General features: G+C 31.1%; 2 protein-coding genes across 2 annotated transcripts; one reads left to right on the forward strand and one right to left on the reverse strand.

Moving 5' to 3' along the window:
• Positions 1 to 858: 858 nt before the first annotated feature.
• LOC126659549 (peptidyl-prolyl cis-trans isomerase FKBP20-1) lies at positions 859 to 4,150 on the forward strand. Its single transcript, XM_050352845.2, has 6 exons — positions 859 to 976; positions 1,843 to 1,973; positions 2,138 to 2,271; positions 2,358 to 2,437; positions 3,010 to 3,102; positions 3,870 to 4,150. Exons 2-6 carry the CDS (start codon positions 1,865 to 1,867, stop codon positions 4,012 to 4,014), a joined length of 561 nt encoding a protein of 186 aa, XP_050208802.1. The 5' UTR covers positions 859 to 976; positions 1,843 to 1,864; the 3' UTR covers positions 4,015 to 4,150.
• Positions 4,151 to 4,728: 578 nt separating this feature from the next.
• On the reverse strand, positions 4,729 to 8,635 carry LOC126662271 (E3 ubiquitin-protein ligase SDIR1). The gene is made up of 9 exons (XM_050356195.2): positions 8,503 to 8,635; positions 8,271 to 8,379; positions 8,131 to 8,188; positions 7,687 to 7,739; positions 7,374 to 7,602; positions 7,167 to 7,281; positions 6,795 to 6,840; positions 5,919 to 6,047; positions 4,729 to 5,142 (listed from the first exon to the last, which is right to left on the reverse strand). Exons 2-9 carry the CDS (start codon positions 8,349 to 8,351, stop codon positions 5,017 to 5,019), a joined length of 837 nt encoding a protein of 278 aa, XP_050212152.1. The 5' UTR covers positions 8,352 to 8,379; positions 8,503 to 8,635; the 3' UTR covers positions 4,729 to 5,016.
• Positions 8,636 to 10,536: the final 1,901 nt, after the last annotated feature.

The raw sequence follows: 10,536 nt of genomic DNA on the forward strand, positions 1-10,536 counted from the left end.
ATCATTATTTTATTTGTCAATGTTAAAATCAATAAAATATCAATATAAAATCAACAACACTGAAACATTACAATAATTCATCAACTAACCATCATCAATAAATCGTGTTACAGAATAAAAAAACATAAAAAAACATCCAAACACAGTAAAACGATAGAAATAACAGATTTTCATTCCATAAAATCATAAAATTATTTTATGTACATGAAAGTTAGTATTATATTCCTTAAAGATAATCTTTACACATGTTTAATAAAAAATTACTGTTACTTAAAAACAGTTAACAAAAAAATTCTAGATCTAAAAGTAAAAAAGAAGAAGAAGAAAAACGATGAATCATTTTGCCTCGAAATCTGATCATATGCCTTTAAAAAACTTTTGAAATCGTTAAAAACTTCCGATATTTATTCTTCATTCCGACAAAAACTCTGATTTAGATTTAAAAAAAAACGAAAACAGGAAAACGGCGGCGGCGCATCGAGGATGAAGGCGGCAGCAGAGCGGCGCTGAAACTTGATGAAGGGCGACGACCATGAAAAAGAATAAAGAGCAGGGGATGGAAGAATATGGAGAAAATAACTGTTAATTTGAGAGACAAGAGGAAAGATCGTATAAAAGATATAATTATAAGATGTTAGGTTATGTTTATAAAATAAGATGGTGGAAAAAGTAAAAAAATGAGATGAGATGTATAAAAGTAAAGTCTAGCCCAATTTCGGTATTTTATATAAAAAGCCCAATTATTTAAGCGTTTTACCGTACCTAGCCTAATTATCTCAAAAAATTATTGGCCCAAAAGGCCAAATATTCTAAAGCCCAAAAGAATCTAAAGTTCACTTTAACCAAAAAAAAAATGTTGACCGGCTTCACTCTCACAAGAAGCATATGGCCACCGATTTTACCACCAATTTTCTCCGATTTATCGTTTCCGATTTCCCCACTTCTTCTCCGATTAGTCGCCGCCTTTCTGTTCCGGGTAAGCTCCCCAAAAAAACCAAGTCTTAATTAACATTTTTTTTTTGCAATTATAACCTTGTGTTTTAAGTTAATTATGTGATTTTTCCTCATTTATCTGTTAGCTAACTTTGAATGTTAATTAATTGGTCATTTTTAGAGTGTAAAAACAGAAATGTGAAGTATTTAGTGCTAATAGTAGTTGATCTTTGAATTGGAATACTGTAATTTGTGTGTTTTGCTTAGGGTCATATATGCCCCTAACGTTTGGGCTCGGAATTTTTTATGCTCTTATAGTTCGGAAAGGTAGATATATGTCTCTAGCTTTTTTAAATGGGCTCATTTAGGTCCTCACACTTGACACACGGTTAGAGGCATATATGATCCTTTTTCAGAAAATGTTAGTGGCCTAAATGAGCTCATTTAAAAAATTTGGGGGCATATACACTACTTTTTGAACAAGGAGGGCGTAAATGATCGTGAGCCTAATCGTCAGGGGCATATATGACCCTTTTTTCTTTATGCAAATTGGTTTCGTGAAAAAGTTAAGAGTTATTTGCATATAAAAATCCCAACATTTCACGTTTGTAGCAATTTCATCTCATTCTTTAAAACGTGGCATCACAAATCTCAATCTTTCGCGCTTTTACATTGTGTAGCCTATGGTCGCTTTTCACCAAATATGGCGCTGATTTGTATAAAACGACGTCACAAAAGAGAAATATGCTATACAATGTCAAAAATTGAAATATTTGGATGTGCGATGCCACGTTTTAAAAAATGGTATTAAAACGCTGCAAACAAAAAACGTGATTTAATATGGAAAAAAAACCCAAAAAGTTAATTTTTTTTAAAATTATTTTCTGCCTTTTTTAAAACATTTTACAGGATCTTCTTAAGAGTTTTGAAGATGGGTGATGCAATTGATTTAACTGGGGATGGAGGTGTCATCAAGACAATTGTAAGACAAGCAAAAGCTGATGCAATTTCTCCCTCAGACGATCTTCCTGTTGTTGATGGTACGAACAAATTTGGTCCTAAAAATGCATGATATTTGTAGTTAATTTAATTTCAGTTAACATTTTAATTGTCTCCTCTTTGGTTTATATGATTGTAAAAGCATACCTATAGCTGCTGTGCCGAAGAATACGGCTTAATGTATGCATATGCTTGTTTTGAGCAGTTCATTATGAGGGTACACTTGAAGAAACTGGTGAAGTTTTTGATACTACGCGCGAAGATAATTCAATTTTCTCATTTGAAGTTGGAACAGGATCTGTAATCAAGGCGTGGGACATTGCTTTAAAGACCATGAAGGTGTGGCTCTTTTTCTCTCGATGCAATTTTGAGTAATTTTAGATTTTAATTATATGTTTATTATATGTTTTCATTGTATATGCCAGGTTGGGGAAGTTGCAAAAATAATTTGCAAGTCAGATTATGCTTATGGAAGTGGTGGATCTCCACCAGAGATTCCTCCAAAGTAAGCTTTTTACGCGTTTTGTTCTTCAAATTATTTTCGTTCGCAACGCTTGCTAGATGTGGATATTAGCTAATTAATTTTATTTAAAAGTAAGATATAGTATCACTATTAAAGTGAAAGTATGGTTTCTGTGTGCTTATTCTGTGTTTGCCAAATCTGACATGGTTGGCCGTATTGAATGAAAAGTGTAGATGATGAACATTGGGCAGCAGAAACACGTCCCCAAAGGACGGTTACACCTATGTTGCACAGAACCTTGTCAACTCCTATGTTTCGTCGTTTTGTTTCCAATTTCATAAACACTTCTGAAGTTCCAAAACTTTATATATCCAACCCATTCTCATAAGAGATGTCAATTTTCCATTTCCTATTTACCCTTTCAGCGTTTTCTATTTCAACGTTTCCGTGACGGTCATGCCTTAACCGGAGTATCCTTTTATTTAGGAACAAACTGCTTATAGTGATTAAGCAATGCATTAAAATTCCTAGCAGTCTGATTATCAATTGCCTTGGTATTACTAGATTTTGCATGGTATATATGTCTTTGTTGATCAGTATTTTATTTGTTACAGTGCAACCCTAATTTTTGAGGTGGAGTTGATGGCCTGCAAGCCAAGAAAAGGCTCTAGTATGAATAGTGTTTCAGAGGATAGAGCAAGGCTTGAGTAAGTAACAATTGCCATCTACTTTTTTATATATTGAGATTATTATGAATAATATTAAATGTCATAAATGTTGATAATTAAATAGATTTATCCATGTGAATGTAATTTTATATTAATCACTTTGATTTATTTAAATCTTGTAGTGTAAATACACCTTATATCAAAAGTGAAAATGTAAAAATTGAAACAGATAACAAATTAATCGTGTTCTCTCAAAAATTAATCTCTCTTTTCTTTATAGGGTTAATTGCAAAACAAATTATGAAATCTAACACGTTTTGCAACTATAACACAAACTTTAAATTTTGGTAATGTCGTAGATAAACTATTTATTTTTTGCAATTCAGAACGCCGAGCAATAGAAAATGCTGATGTGTAATGCCAAATTAATGTATTGTTTTGATATCTACTTTATTCTTTTCGGTGTTCCGAAATGAAAAAAATTAATAGTTCGTATTTGACATTGCCAAATTTTAAAGTTCATGTTATAATTACAAAACACACTAAAGTTCATAATTTAATTTGCATTTAACCCTTCTTCATATTAGTATTTCTTTTAGTTTCTAATCCATTAGACTCTCTATTGGATGCAAACTTTTAGAGTCCTATGTTTCACCACTGCATTTCTATTTCTAAAAAGTCTTTGTAAACTCCGAAACTCTACATGTGTAGCTTGTTCTTGGAAAAAAATGGTCATTTCGGCATTTTCTGCTTCCGTGTTAGGAATCAATTTTCACACATTGAGCTTTGTTGTAAATTGTAATCAGTGAGCTGAAGAAGCAAAGGGAGCTTGCTGCTACTGTAAAAGAGGAAGAAAAGAAGAAAAGAGAAGACGCGAAAGCTGCTGCAGCTGCACGCATTCAAGCCAAACTCGAATCTAAGAAAGGGAAAGGAAAAGGAAAATCAAAGTAAGGTTTTATCGCAATTGCACTTGTGAAAATATTACATTTGATTGAAAATACAAAAACTCATCTGTAATATTATTGTGTGAGATTGACTTGGACATGATGGTCAATTTTGAAATTTATTCGTTGTCTTTTGTTCCTTAGTTTATATTTATAAATTTCTAATCTCTTATTGTTAGTAAATATTAAGAAAAGTTAAGGTTATTATAGTAATTCAACTTAAATTTAATAGTTGTATTAATGGATTTTTTCTGGGTGGGGAAATTTTTGGCGATTATAAAAGGATTTGATTTCACGACTTTAGCCTGGCCATCGCACATATACTATTTAAACTATAGTTCATTACTTGTATTGACAAAATTTTGGCTGAAGGATTCTAATGTATTTTTCTACTTTAAGGGTTCATTTATGCTAAATTTGCAAGTTTAGGGATTGGGTGGAATCGAGCTGGAGTTAAGGCTGTATATTCTTTAATAAATTTTTAATCATTTGTATTCTTTTACTAAAATTTTAAAGTGGATAAAATTATATTATGACATTGGTTATATTAGTCAAAAATTTAAGTGTATAATAATTATTAACCGTATGCTACATATAAATGCTTATGGATAAAGATTATATATTTTCATTGTTATCAAAGTTAGACAAAAATTATATTTTATTCCTAGAATTTGAGTAAATTAAAGCTACAAAGTGTTATATTTTTTTATACAAAATTAGAGACACAGAAATATGTTAGATAGATTTGATAATAGGTAAAATTTTCTGTTACATAACTTGTATTGATGTTATATTTTAGTTTTCCTCTCCAAGACCTATACTGAAAAGTGAAAAGTGTGAATGATGTTTTGATCATGCAGAAACCTGCAATTTCTTCAAGGCCGAATATTATAAATATTAAGTTATAAATTACATCTTCAACCTTTGATTAATTGGCTTGCAGCCAAAAGAAAAATAGGAAAAACAGGTACTTTATGTGATCTGTAGATGCATAGGCGATAGCATCCAGTTAAACCATGTAAGAAGCATCCGTGTCGTCTTGTCCGTTTTCGTGCAACCCCGTCGCTGCCCTGAATTTGCAAACAGGGCATGTTCCTTGTTGCAGCAGCCAGGGGTCAATGCAATTAGCATGGAACTGCAAAATCAGAAGGTGCTCGGATGAGATCACAACCACTAAATTAATAAAACTCGCGACTCATTTGAGATTATATGATGTCCCAACATCAACTTTCAAAATTCAAAATTAGGCGACTTAATTTGATTTATAAATTCGGGATTTTCTACTCCAAATCCGAGATTTTATATCTTAACAAGACTGGAAGAAATTTTATCATGTGTATATAGCAATCATGAAGGCAAAAAACTTCTATGCCAAGGGAAAATACAACCAAGTATGTTAAACAGCAATGATTAGAGGTGATTAAACAGTCACTTAGGTCAAAAACCGACAAATTTGACCAAAATCAAGTTAACCAAATTATTTTATCTCTTTAACTGAACCGGCTGAATTAATAATTTTATATTAACGAAACCAACCAAACTAGTTTGGAACTAAACAATATCTTTAACTGAATTTACCCAAAATAGATTGGTTAAATCGATTAATTCAGTTCAACTAACCGTTTGCTTACACGGTCACAAGCCTAACCACGATGACAAGAAATTTCTTTGCCAAAGGTAGAATAAAGCTAGGTAAGTTAAGCATACATATAGCTAATATTTATTTCCCAGGTTCCTTAAAATCTTTAGTAGTAAGAGCCACATCCTTTATATATTCAAAGACTAATGCTATTTCGTGTGTTCAATCAAATGTGATGGAGTGGACTATATGATAAAATTATTAATACTCTATTTCTAGTTGATATGCTAAATGTGAGAAGAAAACTAAAACAAATAAGGGAATGTATAAACCTGATGCAAGCATGGCAAGGTACGGATTACTTCTCCCACATTAACTTGCTCCAAGCACACACTGCAAGTCAGCTCATCTTCTGAAGCCTTCATGGTTCCCACTGCATTCGAAGTATCTTGTTTTTTTGGCTGAGGAGAAATAATGTCGAATCAAACTCAAGCTAGAAAAAAATGTTTGTAGAGAATGTTGTCTACGCAATAACTATGCAACAAGTACGTCAATTCAGTGATCACTATTTTTTTCGTAGATATAATTCTGATATAGTAATCCGATATGAATGTCTCATCTGGAATGAGCTAGAAGCGTATATATGCTCACATATTTTAGGAGATGTGCTGTCATTAACTCAGGATTTCACTGCACCATGCTAACTGACTGAATCTACCATAACCAGTTACCACATACCGGCATATATATATTCCAATTGGGTATTTCATACTCAATGACTAATGCAATATTATCTACAAATACTGACAATTCTACTACTTTACTTTAACCATCCATTATATAAATTTCTCTTTGTTTTTAAGATTTTAGTGATACCTAGAAAAGGCAAAGCAAGTATCAAGGAAAATATTATTTATGCAGATTTAGCATAGATATAAATCTACAGAAGCTCGACTGCCTGACAAGCTCACAGTCGAAAACAGTAATAATAATTTTATAATTTCTGTTGATAAAATAATCAATTATAGCAAGAAGCTTTAGGACAAAGATTCATCTGGTTAACTAGTGCACGCCAATAGTCCAAGAATAAAAGTTAACAAGCGTGCGTTTCTTAGGTCTCACTATGAATAACATAACCTTTACTGCGAGATGAAGATCAGACTTATCATATAAATAGAAACAAAATGTAATGGAAGTACACTACATACCTCATTTGAGACAGATGATGAGGCCTGCTGCATTGAAGAACCACCACTGTCCAAAGAAAAGGCATGGTGTCAAGTTATCAATACCACATACTCAACGATTTTCAATAAGAAACGTGAATGATGAAACAACTAACGTGTGTCTATTATTATGTTACTTTTAAGACAAAATTAAATAAGCAATATGTCTGTTTAAATATAAAGGGAAAACTCCGGATTTTCCTATTCAGACATGCATCGCCCATCACATTATAACTCGGAATACAGTTTGTCAAGGTCATTGACCTCAGCTCAAAACTTTAGTCTACATTTCTAATGTTGCAGACAAGGAAAACATTTGTTAATACAGCACTCAAATCAAACTCAATAACTTACATTTTAGGAGCAGGGACCTTATAATTATGAACCGGAAGAGCATTTATCTCTTCCTCACTCATTGACGCAGTGGTGGGAACATTATCAGAATCCAACGCTCTCAAAGTCTCATAATCTGTAAGAACAAATGTCTAGCAATTAACCAATAATCACGCATATCACTATCACTCAACTTCAACAAACAGTTAACCCCGCAATAAACCATACCTAAGTCATCAAATTCACGGTCAAGGAGTGCAAGTTGAAGTCTAAGCCCTTGTAAACGACCTCTAGTAGCTAAAGCAATAGATGGGGGCATATGCAAACGCAACTCAGTATGACCAAGAAGACCGCTAGCCATAGCAGCATGAGCCTGAGCTTGAGCTTGAAGTTGTTGACACGTCGCATACATTCTCAATGTCGTAGCCATCAGAAAGACACCAAGCACTAACCATAGCTAACATAAACACACACAAAATCACTAACCAAAAACACTAAAATCAAAACACAATCACAACTCGAATTTATTTATTCTTTTTACCAGGAAATTAGGTGACATTTGCTGTGAGTTAAGAATCATAAACAACAAAAGAACTGCCATAATAAACATGATCAATCAGTAAAAAAAAAAAAATCAAACCACAAAATTTAACAATCTTTAATTGAAATAAGCAAAAGGTAATGAAATAAACTAGAGCAAATTACTCTAGAGCCCCCATATATCATAATTAACAGTTTAATACTTCTTACTTCAAAATCTTCAAAGTGTCTTTCTGTTAATTTTTTATACCAAATCATTAACGGAATTAAAAGTAAATACTAAACCGTTTGGAAGCGAGTACTAAATCATTTATACGTTCATTAACGGAATTAACAGCCCTTAATTGTTAACGGAATTGAAAGTGACGGGCCATTAAATAGGATTTTCAAACATTAAATTATGGTATATGTGGAGGGATTCATAGTTATTTGATTAACAAATTACCTGTAACTAGAAATACAAGAGAATTGGAATTAACAGGCCGAGTTGCTGCATGAACACGCTGATATTACAATTAAAAAAAATTCAGTAAAATTTCAAGAAAATTAAATTTAATTAACTTATAAGGAGTAAAATAAAATTACCATAGCTCGACGCTCAGGGATAAAACCTTGGAACCCATTTTCTAAATCACCTCGTGTTGTTCCTCGGAACACGAAGCTCATTGTTTTTAATTTTTTAATTTGATTTAACCTAAACAGTATGAAAAATGCACAAATTAGCTGATAATAATCAAATTTAAAGCGATCAAATTAAAATTGGAAAAATTGAAAATGGTGGAGATGATGTGCAATGTAGAGAACAGAGGAGACTTACGAGAAAAACGACGTCGGATCTGGATTTGGAGATGGGGAAGACGACGAGTTGTTGGGGAGGGAGCGATTTGACTCGGACGCGTTGGGTTTTTGCTGGCTGTTTTTTCGTGTGAAGTTACGAGTGGTGTCAATGATAAAAAAAACAGCTAAAACGGTGTCGTTTAACGTTGTGACTTAATAAATCTTAACACACTTTGGTCAAACTTCAAAGTGTCTGAATTTTATTTGGTAATTACTGAACTAATTAAAGAACTATTGATTGACTCTATTTTTAGTTATGTCAAAATTTTAAAAGATTTTACGACTAACTTTTTAGCTACTAAATCCCAATAGCAATGATGTCACCTATTAAAGTTTGGCAAAAACCTTTGAATCATCGACTTATTTTCATTAATGATCCAAATTTTTAAAATTATAAATTTGAGTGTATTTTTCTATTGTCAATTTTAATAATGTTTATTACTCCCTCCATCCCATAAAGATAGAAAAAGTACCACCTTTTTTTGTTCCATAAAAATAGAAAAAGTAGAGTTAGTTAAGTCAAAAATTATCAAAATACCCCTACATGCTTATCATAAAACATTAAATGCATATTTTGAAAAGATAAACAAATGAGTTGTAAGTGCTATAATTAGTAGAGTGGTTTTGAGAAATGTACATAACTAATAAAGTATAAAGGGTAATTTAGACAAATTATCACAAATTACCTATAAATAACTACTTTCTTAATTCTTGTAAAATGGGTACTTTTTCTATCTTTAAAATGGATAATTTAAACAAATTACCTACAAATTACCTATAAATGACAAATTAAATACTTATCATAAAACATTAAATGCTCTATTTCACTAAATCACCTAATTCATGGTGTACATGAAACTGGAAAAATATATAAATAAATAAAAAGAATTTAAAATGTGAAATAGAGCTGCAAAAAGATATTTTAATTTTATAGATTAAGCTGTTTTATATATAAACTAGTACGGAACCCTCGCGTTGCTTCGGGCAGTCCCTATTCAAAATTGAAGCACAACAACTGAATTAACTGATATAAAATTTATAAATATTTAATAATACCCTTAATAATAAGTAACTAATCAAATGATATATATATATATATATATATATATATATATATATATATTTAATACTCTATAGTCTTAATAATATGCACGGGGACAAAATTAATATACCATTACAAATAAAGTTTAGCGGCATATGTAAAAATATACAAACAGAAATATTAATTCACTCTTGTAGTAAAAATAACTATAAATAATATGAAATATTATATTTTCAAAAAAAAATCAAAATATACAATACTTATGATTAATTTATTAAAACATTTCTACATTGTCCTTTTTTATTTTTAAAAATAAATTATTATAAAGCCATTATATCTAATCCTCAAATAATAAAATTTTGAGAATATTCAGATAATTTTATCCTTAATTAATACTAATTATAATATTTTATTTTTATATAAAATAAAAAAGTTGCCCATTTTTTCTATCTGGACGAAAGAAGTAACGATTAATATTGCAATAATTGAATATATAAAAGCACACTGATATTATTATGTTATAAAAGATCATATGCAATTTAATTGCATTTCGGATATAATACTGTGCCATATTCAATTAATAACATACTTTAATAAATTAATATGATATTTAATTTAAGAGTAATTTTTAAATTCATTCAAATTTGCTATTAAAGATTTCAATGGAGCACATCAGTCTAAATGTTGGAGCTGAAAAGGGAACATGCTTAAATATGTTCATATGCCATGCCATGCGGGAAGGAACGGTGAAGTTGCAGCACATTTCAAAAGAAAAGGAGGAGATTACAGCCGATCAAGGATTGACCGGTGAATCGAGCCGTTGATTGTACTAAATTCATGCAACCATTAGATCAAAACATACAGATATCTAACACCATTCGATCGTTCAAAATAAATAAATTATAAATTTGAAGTCTGAAATCTAGTACTGGAAAATCAGACACAACTCATTTCAGCATAAAAACAGTAAAA

This window comes from Mercurialis annua, linkage group LG8 (assembly GCF_937616625.2).
Source record: "Mercurialis annua linkage group LG8, ddMerAnnu1.2, whole genome shotgun sequence".
NCBI classification, from domain to species: domain Eukaryota; kingdom Viridiplantae; phylum Streptophyta; class Magnoliopsida; order Malpighiales; family Euphorbiaceae; genus Mercurialis; species Mercurialis annua.

Excerpts from the sequence above, each read along its gene's own strand:
- LOC126659549 (XM_050352845.2), top strand. The coding sequence starts at position 1,865 with ATGGGTGATGCAATTGATTTAACTGGGGATGGAGGTGTCATCAAGACA. Across the intron at positions 2,272-2,357 it reads TTGCTTTAAAGACCATGAAG|GTTGGGGAAGTTGCAAAAAT; the intron begins GTGTGGCTCTTT and ends TGTATATGCCAG. Across the intron at positions 2,438-3,009 it reads CCACCAGAGATTCCTCCAAA|TGCAACCCTAATTTTTGAGG; the intron begins GTAAGCTTTTTA and ends TATTTGTTACAG.
- LOC126662271 (XM_050356195.2), bottom strand. The coding sequence starts at position 8,351 with ATGAGCTTCGTGTTCCGAGGAACAACACGAGGTGATTTAGAAAATGGG. Across the intron at positions 8,189-8,270 it reads TCCCTGAGCGTCGAGCTATG|CGTGTTCATGCAGCAACTCG; the intron begins GTAATTTTATTT and ends TTGTAATATCAG. Across the intron at positions 7,282-7,373 it reads CCGTGAATTTGATGACTTAG|ATTATGAGACTTTGAGAGCG; the intron begins GTATGGTTTATT and ends TTGTTCTTACAG.